At 42.0% G+C, this 14,845-nt stretch overlaps 1 protein-coding gene across 1 annotated transcript in view; it reads right to left on the bottom strand.

The window, feature by feature from the left end:
• The window catches only part of LRMP (lymphoid restricted membrane protein), a 37,116-nt gene that overhangs the window by 2,882 nt on the left and 19,389 nt on the right, over positions 1-14,845 (bottom strand). Inside the window, exons 19-34 of the mRNA XM_027660678.1 lie at positions 14,114-14,175; positions 13,119-13,184; positions 12,673-12,716; positions 11,308-11,517; positions 10,476-10,557; positions 7,143-7,189; positions 6,996-7,060; positions 6,763-6,879; positions 4,575-4,651; positions 4,391-4,463; positions 3,595-3,649; positions 3,482-3,509; positions 2,768-2,908; positions 2,199-2,333; positions 1,354-1,501; positions 461-504 (exon numbers count right to left, since the gene is read on the bottom strand). Of these exons, the coding sequence (XP_027516479.1) occupies positions 461-504; positions 1,354-1,501; positions 2,199-2,333; positions 2,768-2,908; positions 3,482-3,509; positions 3,595-3,649; positions 4,391-4,463; positions 4,575-4,651; positions 6,763-6,879; positions 6,996-7,060; positions 7,143-7,189; positions 10,476-10,557; positions 11,308-11,517; positions 12,673-12,716; positions 13,119-13,184; positions 14,114-14,175 (1,394 nt within the window). The remainder of the gene's footprint in view (positions 1-460; positions 505-1,353; positions 1,502-2,198; positions 2,334-2,767; positions 2,909-3,481; positions 3,510-3,594; positions 3,650-4,390; positions 4,464-4,574; positions 4,652-6,762; positions 6,880-6,995; positions 7,061-7,142; positions 7,190-10,475; positions 10,558-11,307; positions 11,518-12,672; positions 12,717-13,118; positions 13,185-14,113; positions 14,176-14,845) is intronic.

Raw genomic sequence — 14,845 nt, 5'->3', positions numbered from 1 at the left:
AACCAAATCACAAGTGCAGGCAAAAATCATTCTTTAAAGCATCATTAAGTTTTTAGCACCTGAGTGGGGCTAAAGCTGGTTACTCAGCTCCCAGCAAAATAGCAAAACTGAATGTGTCTAAATTCCCCTAATCCTGCTCGCAGGAATTCCTATAATCAATTTAAATCACTCTCATCTATTTTTTCATATTTCTGTGCTAAACCTTTTTTTAACCCCAATGAGAGAACCACAAGTGAACAGTATTTCCTAACCACTGAGAGCTTGACTATGTCATCTTCTATGTGTAACTTAGAAGGTTGGTGGGATGCCTGAAAAGTAGATCCTCATGTTTGATGACATCAACCCATATTTGTGACAGAAAACCAAGCCAAGCATGTAGCAGAGCACCAGCACATGACAAAGCAAAGGAAGACACAGGTACACAACACTTAAAAACTTGACATTTCATGTAATGCTGTACCTTAAAGTTAAAAGGACTTGGTAGTTTTTTATTTGTAGATTCGTCTGTGAAGAGATCAAACATCAGAACAAGCTTACAGGAACACAGTTTCAGCTCTACTTTCAGCTAAAGGTCTGACTTTTTGTAGTGTTTTGTTTTTTTTTAATCAAAGAGTGTATGAGAGCACTCTCAGAAAGCAGAAATGAGATCTCAGGAAAAAGTTTTCTAATTCATTAAACAAGTTCTTAATATCCACACATTGCACATCCTCTGCAAGCATCAATTTCTGTCACTATCATCAAATATATTCTATTATCAAGGCAGTGTCCTGTTACAGGACTATATTTTACAGTCAGAACAGAGTAGCCTGTGATTCAGAAGGCTCCTGCCAGGATTTTACTGGTGTGTGAGTCTACCCTTTTGGTTTTTAAAAAGACACATCCTATTTCTCAGAAGAATTTAATATTTCTCTGGCAAATCCACAAGTGCACAGCACCATGTGAAAACCTGACTGCTCTGCCACCTGCTTAGAGGGGGAAATTAGGCCCCCCCTGCTCTTAAGGAGTCTGTAATTCGTGTTTAGAGAAGGGCAGGAAGCATCTGCAGAGAGCAGCCAAAGCTCAGCTACCTAGAAATAGCTCCTGCAAATGCTCCAGTGTGAACCAGCACCCAAATTCACTGCTCACAAGGAATAAGATTATCACCAACACATGCAATGCACTTTTCTGAAAGCCAGAATGTTCCTGTGTACTTGCAGTAGTCCCACACAGACACTCCAAGATCCATCACAGTTTACAAGTTTAATTTCAGGGAGTTGTTTTTAATACCACCAACAAATTGCTATTTCCCCTTCATTTATGCTTCACCTAAAAGGGTCCCTCTGGCAGGTGCTAGAAAGGGTTTTTTCCAGTTACCTCTGTCTCCAAGGGAACTGAAGGATCTCTCGTTCTGGAGCAGGACCTGTTTCAGCTCCTCGAGTTCTGCATGTTCTTTCGCGTACATGCGCTTCAGGTTTTCCACATGTTGGATCATTACTTCCACAGCCTTGCTGACCCGGCTCTCCTGACAGGGCAAGGGCAACAGCAGGAGGAAAAGGAAACAACTCTGAGAAGTCCATCATGTTTAGAAATTTCCCTCCTTCAGCACCTGCTGTCATGTTGTATCACAGTGAAGCAGCATCCTCCCATTTTTGTCCACCCTTTCAAAGTTCCACTACAACCTGTGTCCCAACACATGCCCAGGTTTCATTTCTCCACTCTTATCCTAAAATAAATAGTGAAGTCTTCAGTTTTCCAAGCTCTTACAACTCCTCCTCATCTCTTTCTCTGATCTGCAGTCTCAGCTGCCACCACGCATTTGCTGGTATTGCCAAGTTGTGTTTTCATGCTGCTCCGTGGCATTACTCACAATTCCACCCAGCATTTGAGCAGGTCTTTGCACATTTCCATACATTTAGCTCATTAGCTGCCCTTTCCATAAGGCACAGAAACATCATTAGAGCTTCAAGACTATTGTTATCAAATTGCTTTCTCGTGCTTGCTATTATGTATATTCCACTGCTGCAAAGTCTTTTTTTTAAATTATTTTTATTTGTTTTTTCTTTTAAATCAGGACCTTATTTCTTTTTGCAGTTACACTATATACACCAGATTCCCAAATCCAGTTCCGGAACCAGAAGCCCAGCAAACAGATGTGACCACCCCTTTACATCTAGAAGCTTTTAACTTTGTACAAAATACTTTTACACAGAAATGGTTACCTGATTAATAGCTCCCAACATCTCTGCTCTGCTGGCCACTCGGGCTGCATACTGGCTGAGGAACTGCAAGCTTTTCTGCAGCTTCTTAATGATCTCCTGTGCTTGGTTGTCTTCTTCACACAAAGGAACTAAAGCCTGAGAGGCACATTGGTAAGAAAATAGGTGTGAGTTATCAACAGAGAATGAAGGGTGAACCCAGCTGAGGGCTCTGAGGAGTTGCGTTTGGGCCCACACAGCCACAACATCAGCATCCAACACCTTCAACCAGTGTAACTTGGATACAGAACTTCAGAGGGCAGAGACCTCTGCTTATCTAGCACAAAACCAGCTGAAGACAGGGGTTCAGGTCAGATGTTTGTGCTAGAGAAAAATTCTCTGTTGCCTGAGCACAGAAACCGCTCAGATGAAGGTTACCCCTCATAATCTCTCATATTTCAACTGCGCTGCTCAAGAACTTCATCCAGATTAGTTTATAATATATCACACACACCCTTAAAAGAACTGTTTCAAGAGAGGCACTTTCACAGGTGTTCACCCCATCCGCCCTACCAGCCTTGGTCAATACTAACCTCCAACATCTTTACAGCATTTGTGATCTCCTTTTTCAAGTTTTCTTCAGCCAAGTCTCGGGACCTTTCTTCAAGCTTCACCCTCTTGTCCAAGGTAAACAAGTCACATTTAAAACCTAAAGACAACCTCAGAAATTCAGCCTGTTGAGAGAAAGGAGAAGATTTCAGAATAATCCAAGTGATGCAGAAGCTTTTTAAGTAGACTTGGACACTGACATGACATTTGGGACTACACCCCAAGAACGAAATTATAGAAGAGGTACAGAAGGGTAAGTGAACATGGTCTGCTTCCCCAAAGCAAGCCTTCCCATCTGTAGTGATGGGGGGAACATTCTGCAGCCAGAATAGGTGACATCCTGGCAGCACAGTGTACCATCTGTGCCTTTTGACATAACTCTCTGAAATCAGCACATTCTGCTTGAGAGGAGGTCACAGTTCCTTTAAGCTTGCAAACAAAGGAGGTCCTTTAAGTTTGCCAACAAATCTTACAGTGGTGACTATGTTCAGTTTTACAGATTTCCACCTTTTTCCCATCCTTTGCAAAATTTCCATTAGGTTTGAAAAGGCAGATTTCAGAAGGTAACATGTAGAAATACATCCAATTTAAGCTGCTCAGCATCATTCTTTTACTTAGGACAAGATATTAATCATGGCTTCTCTACCAGATCTTTCTGTTGTACACAATACTTAAGGATACAAGCAGTTGACACTTACCTCCACTTCCTTCTCACTAGGGGATTCACTGTAGGATAAGAAGAAGAATCATGTAACACACTGCAGCTTTAAATTCATACCTGCAGCTGATCACTCAAAGTCAAAACACTTACGGTTCGTTTTGCTTTGTCTTATCTCCTTTAATGCCACCTGCAGTGGGTGAACTCCCTGACAAGAGACAAAAAAACCAAAAATCTTTCAGATAAAACTGAAAAAACAGCCTCCCCAAACCAACCTGTGGAAGTCTTTTAAGCTTCAACAGAAGTCACTGTGGAAGATTTCCAGTGTTCAGCTCTTGCCAATAAAAGCAACTCAGAGTATTTTGGGTGTGAGACAGCACAGCTCTGCCACTTCTACAAAGCCCCAGAAGTTACTTGTTTAGGTGGCTTCAACTGGCATTTTATTAGCAGAGAAATGGTTAATTAAGTGTTTTGGCTTCGGGATGTTACATGAGATACTACATCAGTAGCTTTTAGTGAGCTCCAAGGGCAAGAGGTGAAGGGACTAGAAGAGCGGAGATGTCTAAGTAAAAACAACATCCTGCTTATCTATATTGTACCTAGCATAGAGATGCTGCTTTACAAATCTTTGGGGAGAACAGGTGTGCCAGAACTGTTTAAAACATCCCAACTTCTTTGCAGCTCCTTAGAATTTTTCCCTGCTGTCTAAAGGACCATGGAGCTGGTTACATCAGTGTCTGTAGCAATCAGATTTTGCATGACACCACTGTCCTTCTCTGCATTGGTAATCCATTTTGATTTCTAACAGCAGCTACTACTCCTTAAAACAAAAGCCCCTTGTAATATTTGGTGTTGGACAGGCAGCTCTCTGCCCCTCTCTACACAGCTCAGGTGACCAAGATTTGTGCTCCAGTGAGTGATGTGAACGTGCTCAGCAAGAACCTCTTACCTTTCCTGCTGGGAACCACGGCTGGTGCTTCCTCACCGCACTCTTTGTTATTTTTCTTTTCCTGGTCCCCCTCCTAAAGGCACAGCAGAATAATTACAGCAAGGGAGCAGCCACCACACCTCTGAAGGAGGCCTGTCCCCTCAGCCAGAGTAGTTTGGTGTCTCACTGTCACCAGGATTCTTACCGGGTCTTGCTTTAAAACACTTTGAAGTGCAGGTTTGTGTTCCTCCATCACAGGGCAGAATTCCTGTTTGATGGGTCCTGTAGAAAAACATTCCCAAAAGTCAAATATAATTATAAAGAAATCCCACCAAGCTTCCAACACCCACCATATGAGCCATAGGCCAACAGGGCTAAAAGAAACCACAGCAAATGTCAGCAGAGGCAGCAGCAAAAAAAACACTATAAAGACATACAGAAAGAAGTGTGATAATTATGTTTGGATTGGAAAAAATCCCAATAAGCAGTGTTATATGTCTAGAGCTGAGAATATTACTCCTGGTTGTACTTGCTGTAGCTGAAGTTTCAAGGAGTTATAATAATATTTCCTTGGATAAATGAATTTTATTATATTGGGCTTTTGTTATTTGTTTGTCATTGTTTATTATTTGTTGTGGGGGTTGTTTAGTTTGCTCTTTAAAGAGACGGTTTATAGTTACTTTTTATTTTGAATTCTATAGGCACAGAAATATTTTTTCAGAAGTCCCATGCACAAAGCAACAGGACAAATTATGAGTATCTGTAATTCTCTTCTTTCACATTATGGAATATCAGATGATATTAAGAAATAAACACTGATTCAGCTGCTGTTACTGAGGAGTTTGAGCACAACAAGGTCATGAAATGCACAATTTGCATACAGTTGTGGTATTCCAGGTGTCCATTATCTCTGAACTTGGTCTGCCTTCGTACCCAAAAAGTGAACCAGCAGGGTGCCAACAAAGCCAACAAAACTCTTTTTCCTCACAAGATGAGTGGTAACAAACTGGTAAATTCAGTTGATGATGCCAGTTCAAAAGCAACACAAACTTTAAAAAAAAAAAAAGCTTTAAAACAGGCAAAAAATAACCTTGACAGTTACTAGAGATATTTAAAAACAAAAGTATTTAGGAAACTGAAGAAAGTCAGAGTCACATTAAATTTCTTGTGTAGCAGTACACCTCTGGTAGCTTTAAGAATATCTAGAATTTTTTTTTCTTTTCTGTTTATGTAGTCACACACACAGACAGATTTGAGCTGAAGAAATGGCACAGGGGAAAACAAACAAAAACCAAAAACAACAAAAAAATCCCCCACCAAACAAACAACAAAAAACCCCCTCCAGTTTCAGGGGGATGAACATGAACAAACACTTCTGCTCAGAATTCTGTCCCTACTAGTACCTGCAGCAGCCAAGCCCTCTAGAAGACATAGTATGGTACTAACAAAGCCCACAAGTGGAGATTCCTCAATACTAATAGTAGAAACACTTTATTTTCAGGTATGTACAACACTTCAATTGATTCTCACATTTTAGAGCTGCTGGGACTCTTTCTGATCTGTTCTGCATATGTTTCCTCCCTACCAAAAGCACCTGGGCCACACATGAAGATTAACAGTAGAGGCAAATTAGTAGAAAGAAAACACTTTTAAGTGAGGGGACTGAATTACAGTTCAGGAAGATAACACAAAGAATGAAACAAAACGAAACAGGAAGCCATAAAGTCTTACATTTAGGTAAAGATTAAAAAATGGTTACAAACAAGCACACACAGGTATTTTGTGCTGCTTATTCAGATCAGTTTTTATAAAAATAACTTAAATACACTGTGTACACCTACTCAAGTTTGGATTTGCTTTTATAGCTTTTAAGTGGAAGAAGCACCACCAGATGTGGTAAGAATAATTCTTCTGGGTGTCTATGGCTATAGCAAAAGACAGATTCATACACAAAGGCCTCTATCCTCATCTCTCCTCTTGATCCAGCCCAGTTTCTTGCACACTGAGCAACAGTTTTGTAAGAGAGGAAAAAGTGTTATTTGGTCTAATGATGGAACTAAACTCTCTAAAAACCATGAAAACACTCTCCCCTCCCAAAATGACCTGGTGTTTAGTACCAGTGCAATGCTTTGCCAGCTAAGCAACCATCAAGATTTCACTAAGTTGTTTCATGTTTACTTGCAGTGCTGCAGCCCACCAGCCTCCTGTAAATACATGAAGCCTCATTTCTACCCAGAGTTTCAGGGAGGGTTGAGAGGCACTTGCAAGTGACAATATTTGCGAAAAAAACAGAAATTCACAAGTTGTTGTTCTTACTCAGCTTCCTCACTTCAAAAGGTGTGCTGGAAGCAAACCACTGGGTGAGTGCCAGGGCAGTGCAGCAGTTACTGTACCTGACACAGGACCAGCTGGATCCTTATTGCTGTTTTTCTCCGTTGCTGCGGGAGCTGGCACATTGTCCTCTCCCTCACGTAAGCCCTGGGGTGATTTTTCCTCCATAATGAGGCAGCCTATGGTACCAGGCAGAAGACACAGCCCTTACATCTCAGTAAACACACAGATTTCAGCATATCCAAGACTTCCAGTGCAAACCTTTGCCCCTCTGAGCCCCAGGTTAAGGACTCACCCGTCACTGGTGCCGTGCTTTCCACTGAGGACGCAAGAATGTCTCGAGCTGAAGTGAGGTGGTCACTGCCAAAGCAAAACTCTTTCAGATACTCATGCACATTATACAATCTCCATAAAGGGTTTTAAATTTTGCACAGGACCTAACCTGGATGGGATCACACTGGCTGGTAGCGTTGCCTCCGCACAGTCAAGCTTCAGGGAGAGAGAGAAGAGTTAGTGTCAGGGAGAGGGTTGCCGTGCCAGTATCAAATTTCTGTGTCAAAGCTTCGATAATTGCCCCAGTTGGGCCTAAATTATTTCAGCAGTGGAGACTAGATGGGAAATGCCCACAGATCAATCCTCTAAAGCCACCCATAGATACAGTGAATAGTGTAGCAGATTACTAGCAGTGATCACTACATTTCTTCAGAACTCTTATCTCAGGAATATTGTACTTAGAGATTGTATTTTGGTTCCTGACTTCATGGTTTGCTTCTTATGCACGTTTTCAAATGTCCAAGGCCCATGTTACTGCACCTCTGTTCCACCCTAGTGTTGTGTATCAAGAGATATCAATTTTGAAGGTCTTGACCTCAAACCCTACAAGTGAGGTGCACAGAGCTTCTCTTGGTTTTGGGTACCAGACTCATTTAGGTAAATAAAAGTTTTTATAGTAACAGCATGACCAAGTTGAGAACGCAGAAAACTTGTATGTTGTGTTGTACATTTTAGTATCTCTCTTTAAATGACTCCAGTTTTACAATATTAAATACATAAAAGTTATCCAGCCCCTTCAGAGGGCCCTGGGTCTCCTCCTCGGTATGCAAACAGCAAAAAGCAGTTAAATGTGGGTACATAGTTTTTCCTCATGTTCCTTTAAACTGCTCCCATGTGGTTCTGGACTCGAGTCTTATCACATCACAGACAAAACCAATATCCTGTTTGGTCTTTCAATGTATGAGGGAGGCACTGTAGGGGTACTATCCCTCTTCTTTATTTTATCCTGGATAATTTCAGCTTGTTAAAAACTCCACATTGTTAAAATGACTTGTCTTACAGATGAAAATACAGGGTGAAACTGAGGTTTAAAGGTTTGAGCTGGTAATGAGTTGTGATGAACTGCACCCACTGTTGAAGGAGTGTTGAATACATTTAAAAATAAAAAAAAATAAAACAACCCCAAACCTCTCTCCAAGCAGAGAAGGTGTGAGGCCAGGCCAGCCCCCTGTATAGCAAGTCCAAAAGCACTGTTGAATTGTGTGTGAGGAGCCAACCGAAAAGCCATGTTTTGGTATCATTCCTCCCTCCTAAAACATCCTAATAGGGCCCAGGAAACTCAGCAAAGTAGAACAGGAGTCATCCAAGGTCCCTGGTCACTTCTGAGAGCAATCAACTACTCCCAGCATCAGTAAGTGCCTTCTCTCCCCTCCTCACTCCCCCACCATCAGAGCCTTGCCCCAGTCAGATGGATGCTTCCTATAATGCAAATTCAGGCTATTTTTATTATTATTTGAATGCTCTCTCAAGTTGAAGGAAGTACAGCACTGCATTTGCTTTGCTGGTGCCATTAGGTCTGTAGCAGAGCCAGGGAAGGAGGTGGAAAAGAAAACAAAAGAAATCTAAAGGGTCTTTAAAACTTATACACAGCACCCAAACAAACAGAAAGCCCCTTGCATCATCTGGAAGTGACTAAACCAATTCATTACTCTACATGCCTTCTCCCTCACCAGTTAATCACATGGTCAGTGGTTTCTGTTTGCAAGGGAAGAAAATCCTCAATTCAGTTTTTAAAAATACTATTAGGATTGTGTATTCCCATGGATTACACTTAAAGGAAAAAAAAAAACAATAAGAAAAGCCCACATTTTAGATTTTCCAGTAAAATCTGTTGGCCCAGGGCATCAGAGAATGGCTCTTCCTACTCATAAAAAGACTGTGTCAGAGAAGATCCTGCAGAACATTCCTAATGTACTTCCCCCCCCCTTCCATTCCTTCAATTAACATAGTAATCCAAGGATTCTCTATAATAGCAGACAAATTCTAGCCACAGTCTTTTATAACCCCTTCCAAACAATTATTAACATTTGGAAGACCTGGTTTTCAGACTGTGATACAACTTCCACATTTATAAATCAAAACAAGTATAAAAAGCCCAAGCTCCTTTATTAAATAGCCCTCAACCTCCTATGATGACGATGCTTCTACATAAACAATTTGAGTTACTTATATGCTGAAAGACTTGGTCTGCTCAAATACATCTGCAATGGCAGTGTAATAAAATTCCAAAGAAAACTAGGGAGACTTTTCCTATTAAACAAGGATATACAAATTTTGCTGCATGCCAGTTTTTAGAACAGATACTGAGCAGAGCCCATTTGCCTTCTTTTTGGGACAAGCTTTAACCTTTTTTAATTTTCCTCCTTTAGAATATTTACACAGAAAGTTTGTATTAAAAAATGATACCAAGAATGGAAAAGTGACATTTCTGAGCCCAGCTGGAATTACAGAAAGCTCCAGAGCACCTTTGCAAGGCTGGGACTTTCCAGAAGGACTGGCTAAAGCAAGAACCCTTGAGATTATCCTCTTTAAGGTGACTTAAGCAGTAGCAGCATAAGCTGGGAGTTCTTAACCTGCTCTACCCCAAGCAAGCAGTGCGCTGAAACCACAGGCAGTGCCCATGACTCTTACTTTCTACCCTCACTACACTTTCTGCTTTGATTTGCTGCTACAACTGGACCAAAGGCTATTATTTAAGGTTATTTAGGTTATAAAGGTTATTCAATCCCACAGGTTATCTCCAGGTTAACAGAAACCATCAACCAGTATTCTTCCATCATCACTGGAGTCTATAAAGCTCTTGCAAAGCTCTGTGTGGCAGAGCTGAGGTCTGGATTTCAACAGTGAGCATTGTGGCACAACTGGGTGTGCTGAGCTGCAGCTCATCTTGCTGTTGCCACGAGAAAACTGACTGACAGCTCAAGCTGTAGAGGCAGAATTCGAGCCAGCACCAAAGGCATAGCTGAGTACATCAGCTGAAGGAAAGCTTTCATACAGCAAAGATGGTATTTCTCTGCTGTTACATGGTGGTCGTGGGAGAAAGTGCAAAGAAAGGTAGCATTTCCCAACTAAAGCACCCTGTGGCTCCTTGCAGGTGGATAAAAAGAGAGAAAGCACTCAGGCTTCCCTGGCATAACCAAGTATTACTCCAAAACCAGCACTGTCTCAAGCCGTGAAACCACATTTAAAATACACCTTAGCTAAAAGAACGACCCAGTTGCACGTAAATATCAAGGCATTCAGATTTATAACCATGGTATTCCAGAAGTGTGCCCAAAAGGAGGGAATACCTCACACAGCACCTCGCTGGTATCAGCCAGCTCCATTCACCTTGCAGCAGTGCTGATTTACAGCTGATCAACCTAGACCTGGGCCTGAGTAAGGCACTAAAATGCCTGAACCTGTTCAAAACCACATCCAGGGCATCAGAGACAGCACTTACCTCAGTAAGTGAAGAGTCCATCACTGTAATGGAAACAGGAAGGTCTGCATCAGTGTAGTCACCAGTAGAGCATATTTTCCACCTGGCAACACACACTTTATTTGCATCTTGCCCAAACAACAGTGAGATGTGTTGCCCATTTTCCTTAAGCACATAACAACTGAAGGCACCACTATCTGTATCGTCAGTCAGCTGATCTCTCAGAGAAAGACAAATTCATCACCAACATCAATCCCTCCTCCCCCGAACAGCAAGAACCACCACCAGCTCTTTTCCCAGCCTCCTCCACACTGCAAAATTCTACAGAAAACCAGTGGCAAAAGCTTCAAGAGCTGCTGAGTCTTTTGCTGCAGACTGCCTGCCTCTGCACCTTCAGGAACATCCTTATCTTTTAGAATATTCACTGCAATTCCCTTCAGCTTTCATAATCTTAAGCAGTTCAACACCTATTTTAAAGATCTAAGGAGGCACCTTGGTAAGCAAAGACCACAATTCCTGCTCTAAACTCTGCAAATAAACAAAGTGACTCCTCAAAGGCACCTAATGGAAGCACCAGTTGTGAGCTACACATGGAAAATAGACCAGAATGCCTAAATCATGCCTCAGTTCTCCAGCATTAAATGGAAACACCATCACTGTATTTGACTGACTGCCAACATTTCCAGAAAAGAGTTTTCATATTTGTGGATAGAAGCCAAGTGTTACCCCGTGTCACCATTTGCTGATCACTGGGTGTCCAGTATTTCCTGTAAGGGAGGCTCTGCTGTTGAATCCAGCACATCCCATGGACTCCTTCACCTTTCCCCCCAAAGAGGTTATTCTGCCATCTTACCTGCAGGCCTCTGATGTCACATCTGATGTGGACACATGTCCCAGGTCACCCCTTCCAAAGGTGCAGCTGCCAGAGTTCTGCCTGCAAGGCTGGTCCCAGCTGTGCCCGGGGGAGTTATTTGGGCAGGAGGTTTCCAAGCTCAGAGCATCTAAAGACAGACAAGAGCAAAGAGAGGTGGTTGTTGGCAAAGTTAGCCAAAAACCGAGACATAACTAAATCTAAGTCTAAAATAACCAAGAAGCAGAAAAACCAAAGAGATTTATAATAAGGTGACTTCCATCTTGGTATAAAGGTGTTACGTGTTTTGTAGATGGAGAGTCTGCAGCACCTGGGGATGGGCACTTTCCACCAGTCAGGTTTTAGAAACTTCCACACTTGCCAGCTTTGTGGTAGTGAATTGGTTTGTGTGGCAGAGAGGACAAGGGAATAAATGATTTTTTTTTTTTAATATATCAGTACTTGATTGGTGCAAGCTGAGAAAACCTGCCTTATTTGCTGGATCATGATATTATAGGAAGCTGCAAAAAAACTCCCAGCTGGCTCACTGGAACAGCCCTTTCAGAGTAGCAGAATGTTCTTATAAGGAGCACCTGTAGTAAAGCAAGATCTTCTTCCATTTCCCTCAGTACAGCCTAGAATTAAATTTGAGCGTTTATAGGCTGTTAGTCTGTTGTTATTATACCTGTTTAGGTTAGTTATATGAGAGAAGTTCCTCCCTGTGAGGGTGGTAAGGCCCTGGCACAGGTTGCCCAGAGAAGCTGTGGCTGCCCCATCCCTGGAGGTGTCCAAGACCAGGCTGGGTGGGGCTCTGAGCAACCTGGGACAGTGGGAGGTGTCCCTGCCCATGGCAGGGGGTTGGAACTGGATGATCTTTATGGTCCTTTCCAACCCAAACCATTCTATTTTCTATAATTCTATGATTTTATTCTCAGTAGTTGTGTTACCTGTTGAAGTTTTTAAAACAGCACTGGCCTCAACTCAGCAGCAAAGGAGCAGGACATCACTTGCTCTCTCAATGGGAATGGGAAGAACATGGTTCAAGCCCTCTTGCTCTATGTTGGCAAGCATCTTGTCAGGAATACACTTGGATGTATGATTTACATTGAGAGTTCCTTAAGCTTTTGGACTCCTGTCAGACTGACAGCCAACCAGCCACCTTTTCAAGCACTACAAACACGGTTCAGTCTCCTGGATCACACGCAGGAATAAGTTAAAACTCACAATAGATTTTCCACACTTTACCAGCATATTTATCACTAATGATACTGTTCTATCAACTCTGCCTGTACTTCAGGAGAGAGATAGAAAAATGGCCAGCACCACCAGGTCTTACCTAGCAGAGGGGAACTGTGCCAGGACAAAAGATCTGAGGGTCCTTCACTCCACAGCCTTTTAGAGCAATAGAGCTGCTAATTGAAAAATAAAAAGTGCTGCTGTACAACCACACTGAATTTATTAAAGCCACCAACTTCCCCCCCACCATCTGCATAATGTAATACCAACAACTACAAATTCATCATCTGTTGCTTTTTTTTTTGTCTAGAAAAGTTCACATCCTCAACAGGCACAACAGGTACAGGAAGAGGGAGAATAATCTTTCCACTTGCAAAAAATATGCATGTAATATACCTTTGTATACATTTAAACACATGCATGCATATGTACACATACATGGATCTCAAATTATTCTTATGGAATGTTTAACTCAGTGAAGTTTCTGGCAAACGAAGTTATTTATTTCCCTCAGGTCATGAAGAAAAAAGCCCAAGCACTTTAAGAGGCTCAGCAATGGTCATAGAAAGTACACTTACCTTCCCTTTTATAGGTTCAGCTGAGGTGGGGAGCAGACCATAGGCAGATTCTAACTCTGCACAGCACTGTTGCAGGAGAGAAATAGTTTAAGGCAGGCAGATGCAGAAGGAAAAAGAAAAAAAGAGGTAAAAAAGGAGAACACTGTTACTGATTCTGAGCAAAAAGCAACTTTATCTTTCAAGTTGAACTATTTTCAGCTATCAGTTATAAAACTGCAACTGCAAAACTCTGCAGTTGTTTCTCCCTTGCTACTTTCAGCCTTTAATTCTGCAGACCTTCATATACAAATACAAGTTTTATTCACAGGCAGCTGGCCCACAGTTTTGATCCCGCTCCTCTGATGCTCTTGTTACAGCCTAGGAGCCACTTCAGGATCTTCTGTTTGCCATTATAAATACCTTGTTATTCTGTGTTAAATCCAGATTGTTCAGACCCTGAGCTATAGCATTCCTTACTAAAATCTTTCCACAATGTCTCCCCCTCCGCCCCCTTCCAAAGTTGAAGCAAGTAATTTTATTCAAAGCAAAGCACTCCAGAGTTATGTAATTTCCAACATATTTCCACAGAGGGCCACAAAGGTAATAACTGTTTCACTGCCTATCCCAGTGCCCTGGATATTGAAAAAAAAAGATCTTACAGGACAAGATTTTAAACGTTTGTTTTCAAGTCTGTCTGCAGAAGAGAGGACTGATTTGGGGAGGGGGGGGGAAATCACATCAACTCATCAGTGAAGAACAAAACCATTTGATGTGATCACCAACAATTGTTCACCAACACCACACCTATAAGTCCCAACCCATTTTTCCCAGAAGGTTGAATAAGGAAAATAGCAACGTGCAGATTGGTACATGCAATTTACTGCATCCATGTGCTACAAAAGGAGAAACCTGATGCTGCCAAATTATTTGCAGCTCATCCCAGCTGTGGTTGTCCTTCCACCAGAGCACCTCCTGGGCAAACCTGCCTCTCCTTCTCCCACCAAACAAGGTCATACCTGACACACCAACTCGCAGAGTCTCCTCTGAAGCAGTTCCCATCTCAGTGCATTAGCAGTTGCTATGAGGAGACATTCACAAACCTATCAGGGTTCCTTACAGATTCATAACAAGGAGCTGGATGTTACAGATGTTAGAGCACCTTTAAACCTGACTACTGCCCATCAGAACTCACTGTAACTTGCATTAGTCTAGTTATGCCTACAACAGTTTTTCCACAGAAAAGAGAAAAACACTGGACACTTTCTTCCCCGTGGTTACATTTCCCCTTGCTATACAGGGGGTGGGGGCTATGCTTCCCACCATTATTAACATTGTGATACCAAAGTTCCCTGTGAAAACAGATTAATTATTGCAAGAGAAGCATTTGTTTTCCTGTAGAGAAGTTTTAAAGTTGATGGGCCTTATGTTATATTTAGAAGCATTCTTTGTTCAAGTTTGGTAATGTCAAGACCTGCCTCCAGTGAGTTCTACCTTAATTCTATCATATCTTTTATACCACAGTTAATATGGAGGGTGAGAGGGGATTTTATTAGCACTGTGACCTCAGTGCCCAAGCACTGAAAGGAGCTCTCAGCAGCTTGGGCAGCATTGCACTGGATGAGGGCTGGAGCAATTAGGGGCAAGGCACAATTAGACACCTGAAACGTAAAAGGAGCAGTGCCAGGCTGACTGAGGTTGAGTACCAGCTTCCTTAGCCAACAGGTTCCTTAATTTCTCACCTCTCAGCA

This window comes from Corapipo altera, unplaced genomic scaffold (genome assembly GCF_003945725.1).
Source record: "Corapipo altera isolate COAL_440 unplaced genomic scaffold, ASM394572v1 239, whole genome shotgun sequence".
NCBI classification, from domain to species: domain Eukaryota; kingdom Metazoa; phylum Chordata; class Aves; order Passeriformes; family Pipridae; genus Corapipo; species Corapipo altera.
The sequence above is the reverse complement of the archived record's forward strand: the minus strand, read 5'-3'. Positions and strand labels throughout refer to the sequence as shown.